The sequence below is a fragment of the Mustela lutreola genome, chromosome 4 (genome assembly GCF_030435805.1).
Source record: "Mustela lutreola isolate mMusLut2 chromosome 4, mMusLut2.pri, whole genome shotgun sequence".
NCBI classification, from domain to species: Eukaryota; Metazoa; Chordata; class Mammalia; order Carnivora; family Mustelidae; genus Mustela; species Mustela lutreola.
In genome coordinates, this window is record NC_081293.1 from 76,633,734 (window position 1) to 76,650,690 (window position 16,957).

The 16,957-nt window shown below is 45.6% G+C and overlaps 1 protein-coding gene and 1 long non-coding RNA gene across 3 annotated transcripts in view; both read left to right on the top strand.

Annotated features, from left to right (window-relative positions):
• The first annotated feature begins 4,332 nt into the window (after positions 1–4,332).
• LIPA (lipase A, lysosomal acid type) overlaps positions 4,333–16,957 on the top strand; it is a 31,770-nt gene continuing 19,145 nt past the window's right edge. For both annotated transcript variants that reach the window (XM_059172466.1, XM_059172467.1), the window contains exons 1-3: positions 4,333–4,492; positions 7,740–7,848; positions 10,432–10,549. In XM_059172466.1, the coding sequence (XP_059028449.1) occupies positions 7,747–7,848; positions 10,432–10,549 (220 nt within the window). In that variant the 5' untranslated portion in view covers positions 4,333–4,492; positions 7,740–7,746. The remainder of the gene's footprint in view (positions 4,493–7,739; positions 7,849–10,431; positions 10,550–16,957) is intronic.
• Positions 10,560–16,609, top strand: LOC131830081 (uncharacterized). Its single transcript, XR_009353072.1, has 2 exons — positions 10,560–14,123; positions 15,621–16,609. It is a non-coding gene; the product is annotated as an uncharacterized LOC131830081 (long non-coding RNA).

A 16,957-nucleotide genomic window follows, 5' to 3' on the forward strand; every position in this document is an offset into this window, starting at 1 on the left:
CAGGGCACACATAACTTGAGATAAGAGAAAGTAGCTAAAACCTGAAAAACCAATTTTATCCTATACCACCAGGGAGGTTAGGTGATGGTGCCATAGGGACCAAATGTTAAAGAAAATAGTTAACTTGCAGAGACCACAATCCTGCAAGACAGGAGTCTCCCTTGGATTGCAAATGGTCTGGTGATTTACAACAAAAAGGGCTATCTCTTCAATGGCCCAGTTTCCAGAGACAAAGGGCTCAGTTCCTCAAGGCCTAAAGTCGCACCATAAAACGGAAGGAGACTGAGGCAGAAGGAAATGTAAATAAAGTTAAATTTCCTCTAAACTTAAATCTCCCTTAACCACCAGATGTCTCCAGTGTGGCAAAAAGTTAAACAAAGTTAAACTGTCAAAGTGGGGTACGTGATATGTATGTAGCCTTGAAAATGCTACATAAACCCTTGGCTTTGAGTGTCTGGGGTCCTTGTTGAAACCCGCTGCGCCCAGCTAGCTGGAAATAAACCTCGCTGTGTGACTTGCATTATCGAGAGTGCTCTCTGTCTAATTGAGGGGTGGTTGACTCCGTACCCTAACAACACATGTGCCATCACCAATTTCTTCTTATTACGAAGAAGCTGCTATGGTCACTTGTGCACAAATACTCTTCATTTCTCTTGGGTAAGCACTCAGAAGTACAGTAGTTGGGTCAGACGGGAAGCCTGTGTAGAGCCTTCTAAGAAGGTGTCAAACGGCTTCTAAAGTTGTACCATTTTTCATTCCCACCAGCAACGTGAGAGATTTTACTACTTCTCCCCATCATCAACACTTATTAATTTTAGCCACTGCTGGGTAGAATAGTGGTTTCTCATTGTGGGTTTAGTTAGCATTTCCCCAATGACTAATGATGGTGAACTTATTTTCATTCGCCATCTACTTCCTTTTGCCCTTTTTTGACTGGGTTTTGAGTCTTGTTATTAAATTGTAAGGTGTATACTTATCACTTTCATGAGATCTAAACAAACAGCCCATTGAGGTATATAATTCACATTCCAAACGATTCATTCATTTGCTGCGTGCAATTAAATGTGTTTCATTTTATCCACAGAGTTGTGCAATGAATACCACAATTAATTTGTAACCCTTCCATCAGGGCGAAAAGTAACCCACAACCTTTAGTGGTCAACTTACATTGTCCCAACCCCACCTCACTCCCATCCACAGGAAACCACTAATCTACTTTCGGTCTGTATAGATTTGCATATTCTGGACGTTTCATGTCTGTGGAATTATTTCCCTTTATTTTTTTGTGACTGGCTTTTATCACTTAGCTTGTGTTTAAGGCTTGTTCATATTGTAGCACGCATCAGTCCTTCATTTGTCTTTAATTATGCAATAATATTCACAATACAGACATACTGCATTTTATTTATTCAATTCATCAGCTCACATTGAGCTGTCTCTGCTTTTCAGGTCTTACAAATAATAACCCTGTGAACATTTGTGTACGAGTTGTTTTATGTGAATGTGAATTTTCATTTCTCTCAGGTGTATACACAGCAGGGGAGGTGCTGGGCCATATGGCAACTGTATGTTTCACCTTTTGAAGAACGGCAGACTGTCATCTAAAGCAGCTGTATCATCTCACGTCCCCCTAACCCCCACCCCCACCCCCTGGCCCCTGGGTTCCCTTCATGTCCCAACATTCTCATCCACATGTGCTAATATCCACCTTTTTAAATTATCATCACCCTTGGGGATATGAAATGGAATCTCATTACGGTTATAAAGTGCCTTTTGAAGGACGAATTTTTTTATTATTATTATTTTGACGAAGTCCAGTTTGTTAATCATTTTTCCTCTCATGGGCTGCACTTTTTATGTTCTGTTTAAGAAATCCTTTTGGCAAATCCATTATTTGCTCTTATTTCCACCCCCCCCACCCCCAAGAAAGTCCTATAGTTTTAGCTTTCAGATGCATGTCTATCTATGGTCCATTTTGAGTTAATTTTTGCATAAGGTTGAAGTTTACCATTTTGCATTTAACTAGCCAATCGCTCCAGCTCTGTTTGTTAAAAAGATTATTCTTTCCCCAAGGCATTGTCTTATGAAAATCAACTGGCAGTCTATTTTCAAAGACTACTTTGAAGTAGTCTTACTCAGGGATAATTTTGCTTCATGCTAAGGCAATAATATCCTTGTAAGTCTTCTACCTTGTGCCTTTTCTCTAACAAGGTTTTTCCATTCTGGCCCGTGCCACCTGAACTATTCCCAATCCTGTGTAAACTTGGGAGATTTTCCCATTTGCTCCTTTCAGGTGTTTTTTCTCCTGGTCTAGTATAGTTTCATCATATGCGAACTCCAGTTACTTCTCCATGCCAGACTTGAGGGGAACCCTCGGCAGACCCCGAGAGCTCTTTCTCTCTGCAACTCTTAACACCTCACTCCTCTGCCCTGCAAACTTGATTGCCTTAGCCTTCATGAATTCTCATCTGAGTCCACGCAGAGAAACTGCCAGATTTTTTTAAAAAAGATTTTATTTATTCATTTGAGAAAGAGAATGCCTGAGCAGAGGGAAGGGACAGAGGAAGACACAAACTCCCAGCCGAGCTGGGAGCCTGGTGTGGGGCTGGATCCCAGGCCCCGGGGCTTTTGACCTGAGCTGAAGGCAGATGTCCAACTGACTGAGCCACCTAGGTGTCCCAAAACTGCTGATTTTTTTTTTTAACCTACGTTCCCCTCTCCCTGAACTGCAGCCTTGAAATTCTCTCCAGACTGTTATCTGGGGCAACTGCACGGCTCACTTTATTTAGTTTCCTCTGTGTGTGTTCTTTGTTTCTTATGTTTCTTTCCAGGAGACTTTACCCAGTCTTGGGGCTTTGAGCTCTATCTCTGTCTCCAGGCTGGGATTTGACTTTGAACACTAGCTGTGTATGTGCCAGCGCTGATCTTTGCCATTTTGTCTCTAGATCCATTCCCTACCCATCCTCTGCTCTGTGTCATTGAGGGTGTAGGGGTCTGGGCCCTGTCGCTTGCATTTCTTAGGCTCCTCTGTTAGCCAGAGTCAGGTTGTAATTGACCCAGAGGAGGTACTGGTGGGACACGGGAGGGCAGGAGGCAGGAAAGGCCACAACATGTCTAATCCTCCTTTCTTGAAGCGTCTCTGGAAGAGGCTGCTCAACACAACACAACCACCTCTGGTGTCTGGTGACCCTCTCTTCCCCTAACACCACCTCTGCCCTTCCTACTGTTGCTGGTCTCTTTGGGGTTTGCCTACATCCTATTTGGCTTCCCAACAATTCTGCCACCTGTGCAACCATTCCCTGTTTGGAATACAGTGGGTTCTGTCTGCTGACAGGGCCTTAGCTAGACAGCTCCCTAACGAGTATCTCAAAATAAACACATCTAAAACCAACTCCTGATTCCCCTCCCAAGCTGCTCTTCTTGATGCTTTCTTCATTTGAATTCGAGTATTTGTCTTCACCTCCACTACTCTCACTGCCCCATTCTAAGCCATCATTAACTCTCGCTTGGACTATTGCAGTAGACTTGCAACTTGTCTCCCTGCTTCCCTAGTTGATCCTAGCAGACAGAATGATCTTTCTAAACTGTAAACCAGAGAATGTTGTCTTTCTGTTGAAAACCTCTCACCGGCTTCTTGGTCAGAAGAAAAAGCAAAGTCTGTACAATTGCCCCTCCAAAGCACCCAAGTACCTCCAGGATTTCATGTTCTAGTACTCTCCACCATCACATTCTGTTCTAGTGACACCAACCTCACTGGTCTTCCTAAAACCTACCAGGACATTACTGCTTTGGGGCCTTTGCACATGCTACTTTCTCACCCCAGAATGGTCTTTCTCCAGTATCCACGTGGTTCTCAATCAGCTTCCTGTTTGTGTTCATCAGAGTCCTTTTCTGATTACCTCACTCATAACACAACACCCTCCTTCATTGTCCCTTTACTGTTTCATCGTACTTCACAGCACTTTCTACGACTTTATGTTATATATTTGTTCATGGTGTGCCTGTTCTCACTGGAATGTAAGCAGAACAGGGACATTGGTTGGCTGCTATAGCCCCAGTCTCTTAATACTGGGTATTTTAGAAATAAAAATAAAATGTATATCAAGATCGCTTTGCATCAGGCACAACGCTAAGCGCTTTATACGAACACAGAATTTCTTTTCACTTACAGAGCCCAGAGCTCTATGCCAGGTGCAGAGGATGCGGATCATGCGGGACCTCGAGCAGGTGCCCCTGGGGATCAGCTCTGCAGGGAGAGGGAGCCTCAGCCCCGCCGGGGCCCGCCCACGGCGCATGCTCCGTGGAGGCGCTGGGTAGGGCGGGGTCTCGGCGACACTTCCCGGTGGCCCGCAGTGCCGATTGGCGGCGGCGCGCGTAGCCTGAGCCGGGAGGGGCACCTGCCCCCGCGTCCGACGGTCCCCGCCCCTGCAGGTGTCCAGCTCAAATAGCGGGCACTGCGGCTCTGCACAGTGGCCCGGGAGGACCGGTGCGGGTGAGTGTCGCCGGACTGAGCCGCTGGGTGCGGGTGCAACAGCTCGGCCCTCCGCGCCCCCCCCCCAGCCCCCCACGCCCGAGCCTCTGCGTCCGGGCGGGACCCCCTGCGCTCGGCTGCGCTCGGTTCCTGACGGAACCCGCCTGGAGCACCTGCGGGCGCCTCTCCTGCGGGCCGCGTGGTCCAGGTTTCGCGGGGCTCCCCGAAGTTGCCCTTCCTTCTGTGAGAGCTCTCTGATTTCCTGGACGGGAGCGGTCGCCGATCCGCGAAGCCGCCCAGAGCCCTTGGATCGCGGTGACCTCCGAGATTCCTAATTCCCAGCCACCTTCTTCCCCTGGTTAAGCTCCCCCTTACCAGTTGGCTTCCCGTGCTCGACCTGGGTGAGCTCAGCTTCGCGGAACAAGGCTTTAACGGTATTGCACCGGTATGCCACGGGAGTTAACATAGGTCGGAAGTGCTGCCGGGTGTCTGGAGCGTAGGAGAGTTTCCTGGGAGCCCCAATTATTGTTGGTGGTGTTGACACTCATTACTAGGAAGCAAAATGGGAGACTGCTTTGGGGCTTTGCTTTTCTTCAACCACCCAACTTTTGGACCGACTCCTGTCTCATTTTTCAAAATCTGTCCCGTGCATCTCCTAGGTGAGGGCTCCTCTAGAGATCCTTAAGGATGCAAAGCTGAGTCAGACTCCTGCTCTGCCCTCAGGCTGGGGCGAAAGGAGAGCCAGCGCAGCACCTTCTTGCATTGTTACACTGTAGGGAGAACTGAGCTAGAAGTGGCTAAGAGAGCCCAGAAAACCAGACTCCAGCCCGGAACGGGGCTTTTTCTCCGTGTACACTTCTCAGTCATCATCCTTCCGAGAATCACTTGACTAGTTGGTTGGAAGGAAACATGAACAGGGTGACATATGTGGGTAAGGATCTTCTGCTACTAGTCTCTTGGAGCTTCTCTGCAGACAGCTGGTCCAGGTGCTGTGGGATCCGTACCCAGTGGGAAGCATCTGCTGCCGGAAGATTCTTTGTTTTAAATTTGGGCACCACCTTTCTTTTTCCCTTGTCAATCCACTCCCTAGTAAAAAAGGACTCTGGGGTGGTTGAATTATGATAAAAGGCAGGCTGGGAGTATACAGCCCTCCCCAACCACCACGGAGAGATAAAAGCTTGTGAGCAAAGGCCAGGGGAGCTCGCTTTGACAGTGCAGGTCAAGGTTACATTCCTTTCTGCCGACATGTTCAGGGTTCCTCATGGCTTTGGAGAAGCCCAAAGGACTTGCACTGGCAGAATTCACTATGGTAATCTCCTGAGAACCTATCTCTTAAGATTTGTGGAATACTCAGTTAGGCACAAGTCTGAAAAGCAGCCGTATTGTATTGACATACAAGAACAAGACTTATATTAAATGAAAACTTGTATAAATTTTGATGTCATCGATACTTTCCATATAGTGAACCTGTCCATCACTCTCAAAAGATTCTTTGTGCATATCCTCTTGTAATCCTTTCCTCTTGCCCTTTTTCTTAGGCAGCCGGGGATCTGCTTACTGTCCATAGAGATTAGGTTGCATTTTCCAGAGTATTATATAAATGGAATCCTATATTTTATTCTTTTGTTGGGGGGTCTGGCTTTCATTCACTGTAATTATTTTAATATTCATCCATGTTATTGTGTGTTCATTCCTTTTTATTTCTGAGATATATATAGATATGTATATATCTATACATATTTGCCCACTTGGGGTATTCAGGTTTTTCCAGTTTTTGTTTATTACACACAAACCTGTTATAAACATTTTTATACAAGTCTTTGTATGGGTATACATGCATGTATCTTTTTTTAAGTGATTATATTTTTCAAGAATGCAGGATGCCTGTGCTGTAGCTCCAGTCTTGCCTCTAACCATCCAGATTCCTTGGGAGACTCACTTTGCTTTGCCTTTAACATTCAGCCCCAAGGTCTGTGCTGTGCTGTGATTTTGCACATCACTTGTGGAAGCTAGATCATCTTTGTTGGTGGTTGGAGGGTCTCAGAAGGGGAAATGGGTGGTCTTCTATCTTGTTTTTCTTTCAGTCTCTCTTTCATTTCACTCTTTTCCTTGGATGACATATTTATTTGTTTTATTTATTTAAAAAAATTTATTATTACTTTTTTAACTGAAATACAGTTGACACATGTTATGATAGTTTCAAGTGTGCAACATAGTGGTTCAACATCTTTGTGTATTATCTTGTGTTCCCCACAAGTGTAGCTACCCTCTGTTCCAACACCATTGACTCTATTCCCTATGCTGTGCCTTTCATCCCTGTGACTTACTCATTTCACAACTGGAAGCCTGTACCTCCCACTCCCCTTCACCCATTTTGCCCTTTCCCCTACTTACTTCCCTCTGGCAGCCATCAGTTGTCTGTATTTATGGGTTTGTTTCTGCTTTTTGTTTATGTATTAATTTTTAATTTTTTATTATTTTTTATTTTTAAAAAATATTTTATTTATTTATTTGACAGAGAGAGAGATCACAAGTAGGCAGAGAGGCAGGCAGAGAGAGAGGGGAAAGCAGGATCCTTGCTGAGCAGACAGCCTGATGCGCGGCTCAATCCCAGGACCCTGAGATCATGACCTGAGCAGAAGGCAGAGGCTTCACCCACTGAGCCACCCAGGCGCCCCTGTTTATTCATTTTTTAGATCGCACATACATATGGAATCATATGGCATTTGTCTTCTCAGTCTAGCTTACTTCACTTAGTCTAATATTTAGGTGACAAATATGAATCCTGATGTGTAATTCTGGACAAGAACAGAAATAGACAGTGGGAGGCAAGAACTAATACTCAGCTTAAAAATGAGAACTTAAAAGTGTTTAAATCGCAGTGAGAGGGGAAAAGGTGGGTGGCTCACAGGATCTGGAATTTTGTGGATCTTCCTCTTTTCTTCAGGCTATTGTCTTCTAAGTCCTCTTCTCCATTTTTTCTCCAGAACAGTTTGGTGAACCTCATGGTGAGAGGGTGAGTGGGTATGCTGGGCTCCAGAGGTCACATGAAAACTGGTGGTGGCAAGTGGGGGCATTTCCTAGTAAAAGAATAACTTTTTTGTTTGTTTGTTTCTGATGTGGCTGGAGTCCTCTGTTTCCTATTTGCCCATGACCTGAGGTTTACTTGCCCTAAACCTGGTTCAGAACTTTTTATGGGAGCATTCATATACCAACATCATCTGTGTAGTGAAATTCAGACCAAATAACACTAGGCTATTTTCTACAGAAGGAAAATGCAGCTCCTGGGATTGGTGGTCTGTTTGGTCCTTGGGACCCTGCGTTCTGAGGTGTCCGGAGACAGTCTGGATCTGGATCCGGAGACAAATATGAATGTGGTAAGTTTCTCAAAGTCTCAAGGATGCTTTTAAAATGCTTCTGTGATGGGGTGCCTGGGTGGCTCAGTGGGTTAAGGCCTCGGCCCTCGGCTCAGGTCATGATCTCAGGGTCCTGGGATCAAGCCCCGTGTGTGTGTCTTGGGCTCTCTTCTCAGTGGGGAGCCTGCTTCCTGTCCTTTCTCTCTGCCTGCTTCTTTGCCTACTTGTGATCTCTCTGTCTCTGTCAGATAAATAAATAAAGTCTTTAAAATGCTTCTGTGACAGATGTCGAGGATTTTTTGCAATTCTATTACGTGGGTTACATGAAACCACAAACTAATCTCTTTATATAGTATTGCACTTTTCACGTTCTCTGAATCTTAGATTCAGTTTGCTGACTTACCCCCAGGTAATGTGTATTTTTTAAATTTTTAAATTTTTTATTTTTTATAAACATATGATATATTTTTATCCCTAGGGGTACAGGTCTGTGAATCGCCAGGTGTATACATTTCACAGCACTCACCAAAGCACATACCCTCCCCAATGTCCATAACCCCACCCCCCTTCTCCCAACCCCCCTCCCCCCAGCAACTCTCAGTTTGTTTTGTGAGATTAAGAGTTACTTATGGTTTGTCTCCCTCCCAATCCCATCTTGTTTCATTTATTCTTCTCCTACCCCCTTAAGCCCCCATGTTGCATCACCACTTCCTCATATCAGGGAGATCATATGATAGTTGTCTTTCTCCACTTGACTTATTTTGCTAAGTATGATATGCTGTAGTTCCATCCACGTTGTTGCAAATGGCAAAATTTCATTTCTTTTGATGGCTGCATAGTATTCCATTGCAAGGATGCGGAGACTGGGGAACCCTCCTACACTGTTGGTGGGAATGCAAGCTGGTGCAACCACTCTGGAAAACAGCATGGAGGTTCCTCAAAATGTTGAAAATAGAACTGCCCTATGACCCAGCAATTGCACTACTGGGTATTTACCCTAAGGATACAAACGTAGTGATCCGAAGGGGCACGTGCACCTGAATGTTTATAGCAGCAATGTCCACAATAGCCAAACTATGGAAAGAACCTCGATGTCCATCAACAGATGAATGGATAAAGAAGATGTGGTATATATACACAATGGTAATGTGTTTTTTATGAACTGCACTTAACTGTTAAAACTACATATTTCTTAATGCAGGAAAAGAAAATTTTATAAGTTCATTTCATTTTTAAGTTAACTGAATTTGTTGAAAGAATGATAAAAATGTAGCAAGACTTGCCAAGAGTGTTACTACCAACTGCTGCTTTTATAATACCTTGAACAAGGAGTGTGATAGCAATGTCCAGGGAATACAGTTCGATACAAAAACCAAAATAATCTGAAATTTTTTTTTGTTAGAACCAATAAACAATATAATTTGTTGAGTAATTGTTGAGTAATTTCAAAGTTACTAATCGTAGGTAAACTATAAAACCAGGAAATAGGCATAAAATATTGGGAAAATGCAAATGACTAAAGAAAGTAACTATTTTTTAGAATTGTTACTTCCTTTAGAGAGAGAGTGAGAGAGTGAGCATGGTGGGGAGGAGCACAGGGAGAGGGAGAGAAAGAATCTTAAGCAGATTCCACGCCCGGTGAGGAGCCGGATGCTGGCCTTGATCTCCCCACCCTGAGGTCATGACCTGAACTGAAATCAAGAGTTGGGCACTTAACTGACTGAGCACCCAGATGCCCCCAAAATAGCTACTTTGAAGCAGATGATGGCAGTGGCCCCACTGAAGAATCAAGCCCCTCTTAGAGGCAGATAAATCCATAGTGAGTCGAGAATTTAATCAGGGTCTTAAGGTCAAGGTTTACTTCTCGTCCCCAATTTTTTTCTTTTATTCCTCCCCCTCCTTTGAAGTTTTTTTTTTTTAAACTATAAGAATGATACAATTAAATTCTTCCAAATACTTGGGCTAGAGAGGATAGTGAGCACTCAATTACATTAAATCTAGATAATCGAATTCTCCATATCCCACCGAGCTCCCGATTAACCCTTGCTCCTTGGACTGGAGAAGTGATTTTGATCATACTTTCCTGTTTCTCTTCTCTTCTCATTCTTCAGCTCTCCCTTGCCATTGTGCATTCTAGTAGTGTCCTCTGTTAGCATTTGCTTATTAGTTCATTGATGAAAATGGATTAGTGCTATGCTCTGTTTCCCAGGACAGGACCTCTTAAAATGAAGATAGTGGTAGATTGTGATATTAGCTGGCATATTTAGAAAAGAAAGAAAGAAAGAACTGTGTTTATTTGTGAAGCCAGGATGGAAACAGAGAGGCCCAAAGCAGTGGTGAAATCAGACACATTTGGTGTCTAACATGCTTGAATGTCGAAACCAAGGGTAAGCACACGCCTGTCAGTGGGACAGACGGATAAAACAGGTGGGGATTTATTCTTGGATGGAATGTGCTGCTTGACGGAGCACACTAAAATTTCAGTAACAACTTTTCTAAAAGCCTGGAGAATGTCTGCTGACATCTTGTCTTCTTTGCCTGCTAATGTGGGAAGAACTTGTCCCATTCTGTCCAGAGATTTTCCAATATTCTTTCTCTCCATAGAGTGAAATTATCGTTCACTGGGGTTTCCCTAGTGAGGAGCACTTCATCGAGACAGAAGACGGATATATTCTTTGCCTTCACCGTATCCCTCATGGGAGAAAGAACAATTCTGCCAAAGGTATGGGTGTTTCCGTGGTGAGGCAGGCACACTCGGAGAAGTACCGGTGTGGCTGGAATTTGGCTGGTTTTCATGTCTGTGACCAGGTTGAGATTTAACCTGGAAGCATTGAAATGGGGTTATTTTTTAGGCCAAAGTACTAAAAGTGTCACATGTACGCAAGGTCTATAAAAATACTTCTTAGAAAGAACCAAGGACGAGTTGTCTTAGTTCAGGTTTTGCTTAAGGATTCAGAGGTCAGTTTTATTTGAGGATATGCTGAAATCACTTTCTTTGTTGTAAGAAAGCATCTTATTCCTGAAATGTTTTGAGCACTAAGGAGATAGCTTTTGGTGGTTGAAAATTAATTGATTGAATAGGCAAGGTATTCACATGGTTCAAAACTTTAAAGGAAATAAAAAGCCATACGGTGAAATCTTCCCTCCTATCTCGCTGTTCACCTCCCCGGGTCTGTGTGCATCCTTCTAAAATCTCTTGAATTTCTTTAGAAACAAATATAAACATAGTGATTCTTTTCCCCTGCTTCTGTTTTAATGCAAAAGCTGGAGTATAATGCATATTCTTTTGTTCATTGAATTTTTTACTTAATATTTTGGAGATCTTTCCATATAGTACATAGAAGACTTCACCGTTCAGTTCTGCAGACACAGGGCGTTCTGTCACACAAGTTGTACCGTGACTTATTTAATAGAGATCCTAGGGATGGGCATTTGGGCTGTTTATAGTCTTCTGGTAGAAGACAGATCTTGCTGCTGAAAATTACCTTGTATGGGTACAAGTTTGTTTATAAGATCCACTTCCAGAAATGAAATTTTTGAGCCAGAGGATGTTGTTTACATTTGTGATTTTAATAGATACTGGTAAATTGCTTTCCACGCGGTCTTGTTCTAGTAGTTGCTCTCACCTCGCTAGCAATATATGAAAGTTCGTAAAGCTTTGGAGATGTGCATTTATCTTCCCATAGCAAAACTGCAGTTTCCAGTTCAGATTAATGAATTTCTAGACAGACTACTTGAAATTGTTAAACATATGTCCGAATAAGGATCTCATCCCCATTCAATCATCTTTCCAGACTTACCTTATTCTTTACCATTTGCTCTTTCTGGAGCTTTTCCTTGGAAAACTGAGATGGACATGAAGGAAATTTGATGACGAGCTGTTCTTCAACTAACATTGTATGTGAGCAGAAGGGCCTTTTTGCCTCAATTTCTTCTCTAATTATTATTCAAAGCAAACTAAAAGCCTATGGTTAACATGAGCTTTGTAGTGTTATTCTTTATTTTCTTTCTTTCTTTTTTTTTAAGATTTTATTTATTTATTTGACAGACAGAGATCACAAGTAGACAGAGAGGCAGGCAGAGAGAGAGGGAGAAGCAGGCTCCCCGCTGAAGCAGAAAGCACGACACAGGACTTGATCCAAGGAACCTGAGATCATGACCTGAGCTGAAGGCAGACACTTAACCCACTGAGTCACCCAGGGACCCCTATTCTTTTTTTTCTTAATATAGTCTGCTTTGTCTATTTTTTCTCCAAAAAATTCTGACTATAAGAAGGCATTTCATAATGCTGAAGAAGCTGAGATAACCAGTGCTCTTCTTGAAATTTCCTTCCTCATTCTTGAGATGTTTATGGTTTCACATATGTTATTAAGCTCCTTCTTGAGTGTTGTAAAAATGAGTAGTGAGCTGTAGTGAGGGCTTCTATCTTTTTTTCTTACTCAAACACATATAATGTATACTTTATTCCAGTGTGAACATCTGATCTTCCCTTTTTTTTAGTAAAAAAAAGGGGGGGGGGGAGATTATCTTTGATTTCAGATTCTATATATAGAAGAATATGTACAGATGTCATTTCTCTTAAAAGTGGTTCATTGGCTCATAGAATTAGTAACGTGAGTCACTGTTAAAAGAAGCCCTGCTTGTGTTCCCTCTCTTGCTGTGTCTCTCTCTGTCAAATAAATACATAAAATCTTAAAAAAAAAAAAGTTTGGTAAAAACATGCTTAGAGAACACCATCCCCATCCCAGTCCCCAGGCTTCTCTCTCCCAACGGTTAGAGCAGAGGATGCCGCCTGCCAAACGTACGTGGGGACAAACGTCCGTACTCCTGCAGGGGAAGCACTGTGCTCCCCAAGGTGGGGGAAGTGAGCCCGAGTCTGGATGTGCTCCCGGTGGCAGGAAGGAACCAAGAGGGCTCAACGTGAGATCTGTCTCCGCGGCCACGGACGCCCACGTGATTTCGCCTCTGTGTGTCTTGGGATCTTCACTTGTAGCAAGGTTGATTGGCTGGGATGATCCCCAAGGTCCCTTTTAGTCTTGGTCCCTCTGGTTTTATGGTTTCTAGTCCCTCCTCTGTTGTTGTCATTGGCAGGCATGCACGCTGCTGGGTCGGGGATACCCTTGGTCTCCAGAATGCGGAGCACAGGCAGAAAGCTCTCTGACTCTGGTGGCCACGAGAGGTCCCCACCTGCTCCCTGTGCCCTGCGGAGGTCTCCTTGTCAGCACTGTTACTTTGGCTCACGAAAGCTGAACAGACAAAAAGAATTCCCAAGAGTCCCTGACACCCAACGTGGAGCTCCTCCTCTCGTTCGTGCTCCTCCCCTGACTTCCTCCTTTCCTAAGAACACCGTAGTCCTCCCAGTGATCCTGCCCTGGACGCTGCAGAATCAGTCTCGCCTCGGGGCCTCGAGCAGCCCCCGGGTCCTCCCTCGGCCGCCGGGTCGTGGGTCACGTGGCCCCAGTGCCTCTCTGCGCACGCGCACTCGGCAGGGCCGCCACCCGGCTTGCGCACTCGGGACCATTTCACCAGACGCGCGGAGTCAGCTCACCACCCCGGAGAGGAGGCTTCAGCCACTTTCGTTTTGGAGGTTTGCCGTGTATCAGAAAAGGGAAGAATTTCAACACAAAAATTGTTCTTTAAGACACTAATGCTTTTGCTACACCCACATATGATGCCCTGCATCTCTGCTGGCTACAGGGCATTGCAGGGTACCTTGAACTGTTTCCTTATTTACTGGGGAGACTTACCCCTTTTCAGTAGTTTTCTCCATTTCTGTGCTCTCCGGCGATGCGGCACGACCTGAGTTGAAGCCCTGGGGTAGTGTCTTCGAGGCCGTCGCCCTGGTCCTCCGATCGTACTGAGTACCTCACTTAGAGATCACCTTTGGCCTTTATGGTCCCAGGGTTTGGCCACGTGGTTCCACCTCCTCTCCCCGGTCTCCTCAGTCTTCTGTAGTTTTGCAAGAGGAAGCTTCTTCGAGCCCAGAGGTCGTTATAGGGTAGGACCACTCAGCCATCCTCAGGGCCCTCACACACGAAGTGACCTTCCTTTACTGAACCTTCTGTTTCTCCGTTGTCTGGACCGTTTGCACCACAGAACCCTGAGGCTCCCCTGGGGATGGGCAGGGTCTGTGTCTGCTCGTGGCAGAGGAGACCTCAGGCCTGTCGGTGGCCAGCCGGGTGGACTCATTAGCGAAGGAGCCTTCATCACTTATGGTCTGTCCGGGTTTAAGCTGACACGTCAGCCCAGCTACGAGTACCTGAAGTCGTGTCTGCTGTAGGAGTGAGTCTCAAAGAGTGAGTCTCGGGCACTCGGAAATCCGAGTGAGGCGTTCCCGCTCTGCAGAGCCGCCTGGACTTCAGCGGACAACAGCTGCCTCTCGGATGCCGCGCACCCTGCCCACCACCTTCATAAAAACCGTTCTTTCCCTCCCACCAGGTCCACCCTAACTGGCGGCTCTCCTGGATTGCTTGAGCGGGAAGGAGACGTTGTTCCTCTGAACTCCCCAGACCCTCACTAACACCGCTCTGGACGCGCTTTCCTTCTTCTGCCTTGGGAGGGTCTCACTTCTGTCCTTCCTCTCAGTCTGTCATCTACGTGTCCCTCAGCACAGTTGGCAGCTCCGTGCCCTCTGCCTGACTAGGCTGACTGAGAGAGTTCAGAATCGGGGTTCTTAATGGCATGAAAGCAAGCACCATCTCTCGGGCGAAATGGCACCAAACCCTATGCACACACATGTATTCCCTACGTGTGTAGAGTGTGTATGGATCCGGTAAAGGATACGCTGATTTAGACGATCATTTGACTGTCTGGTCAGACCCCTGCCAACTGGTCAGCTTGGAACACCTCTTCAGAAAGCTCTTAGCGGCCCGTGGAACCTGTGTGTGTGCTTCTCGGGGTTACGCCAACGTCTGTCAAGTGTTGAGTTACCCCCGCTCTGTACTGACTCCAAAAGGGAATTGAAATTCAGAAATTCATCCTTAATAGGGAAGTGGTACTCTTTTCACATGCTCAGCCTTATTCCAGAAAGTCATGGGATGTTAGTGGCACTAGAAGGATTGCAAGGCCCCATGTGAGCCGAGGGTTCGGAGAGTTTTGCATTTTTAACATACCTCCTTATGCATTCCAAGGTATAGTCCTTGGGTTCTGGAGCCTGTGTGCTAAATGAACACCCTCATTTTACTGTGTGAGAGAGAAAAACTTTGGCTTTAAGGCAAAGAATAGTAGCCCAGCCAGTCTAACCCCAGAGCCAGTGTTCTTTGGACTAGAGGATGCGACCTTATGTAACAAGTATTGAGCAAGTTGATCCCATGATAATTAGATTTTTATTTTAGTTAAGTAAAACAAGGAAATGCATATTGTCTTGCCTAAAATAGAACAGCGACTACAACAAGGCAGACTTCTTGCCTAACTGGGAAATGTATTGTTCATAAAAATTGTCAAAGCATCTACAGTGGGTTATTTATATCATATTGTGGATATACATACATGCATGCATACATGCAGATATGATACATACGAAGTCTGATAGGATCTATGGTAGGTATCTGGTGGCCTAATGAGTGAAATGGTGTTCTGGGACATGAGTAATCATCTTCAGGCAGTTTGAACTTCACCTTGCAAAGACACCCCAAAGACGGTTTGCCCCTTGAGCTCTTTAGGTCATAACTGAAAATTCACGGTCTGGCTTATGAATTAGATCTTTGGACAGAAAGGCCATTGACTTGTATTCTCCTTTGATTGTTACAGGATTCTGACTATTTATGGATTTTCTGTTCTTCTCTTCTATGTAGTTCCTGAAGGAAACGTCTCTCTGAGTAAATACTGTGTTCCAACAGACTTCCCAGAGCCCTGGGTGGGCCGACACGTAATTCCTTGTCTCCCAGCAACACTGGCCAGATGTAGGGTCATGACTGGGTGCCCTGGCTTGTGGACTCTGACCAACTGAACTCCCATCGAGCTGTGCTTGGCTCTGATGGCTCGCCAGGTAGTGGATTCCGTTCATACCTTTGCCTCCCAGAGCGGCATGAGCCAGTGAGACCTCCAGCTATCTCCTCCCCTGTGCTGGTTGGGACAGGAGCAGAGGGTCAGGCTAGAAGGGGAAGAGAGTGTCCTTTTAGCATCTTGCTCTCCTGTACCCTCCCCGTCTTGCTCCCGGTTAACTAGTCTCACCTACCAGTTCTCAATCCCCACCCTCCTCAGCCTCTTGGTCACTTCTTCAGGGAGCACTCCCCAGGCACTCGTTCTCGTGGCTCCCTGGGTATGTCCTTCCCAGCACCGAGGGCAGGAAGACCATAGGTCATGACAGATTATGTAGGTGACGGTGTACGTGATTTCTACTTCACTAGTCTGGAAGCTCTTTGAGGCCGAAGCGGCTTCTGATGTTTGATCGTCACTGCAGCCAAGGCTTAGGTGTCTCCCAGAGCTCCTCTGGGGCCGGGCCCTCCTGGGACGCGGCAGAGCAGGGCATCCATGGCCAAGCCGTGCTGGTGGAGGACTCGGTCCTGCTAGCTCAGAGCCAGCCACAGGTGCAGGTGGGGGCATCCTGCACTGTGTGTGGAATCTGAGGCCGGACCCCTTGTGTGTGTGCAGACGGTGAGGGAGCGTGTTTGCGTCCCCGGCCTGGGGTTTATGTTCCTGCTCTACTACCATAACCAGGTGTGTGACCTTGGCAGTTTACATAATTAACCTCTTCATCTACTAACCAGGAAGAATAACACATATTTCATGGGGTCCTGTGAAAATTAGGTGCAAGGAGACCCATAAAACATCTTGTGTGGTACACTTGAAGCTCTAGTTTCTGTTTTTAATGGGAAAAGAAAAGACACTTGCCAGTCATCTCCTTTGTCTGCTTCCTCAGTAGCGAGCACCTCCGACAGGGAAGGTGTGATCATTGAATGTTTATATCCCCCTGAATTCCTGTGTTGAACTCTAGCACCCAATGTGGTGGGGTTCAGAGGTGGGGCCTCTGGGAAGTGACTCTGGGTGAATGGGATTCGTGCCCTTCTAGGAAAGAGACCCCAGGGAGCTCCCCTGCCCCTTTTGTGAGGACACAGTGAAAAGACAACTGTCTGTGAGCCAGGAGGGGGTCCCCAGAAGACACCAGATCAGCCAGAGCCTCCATCTTGGA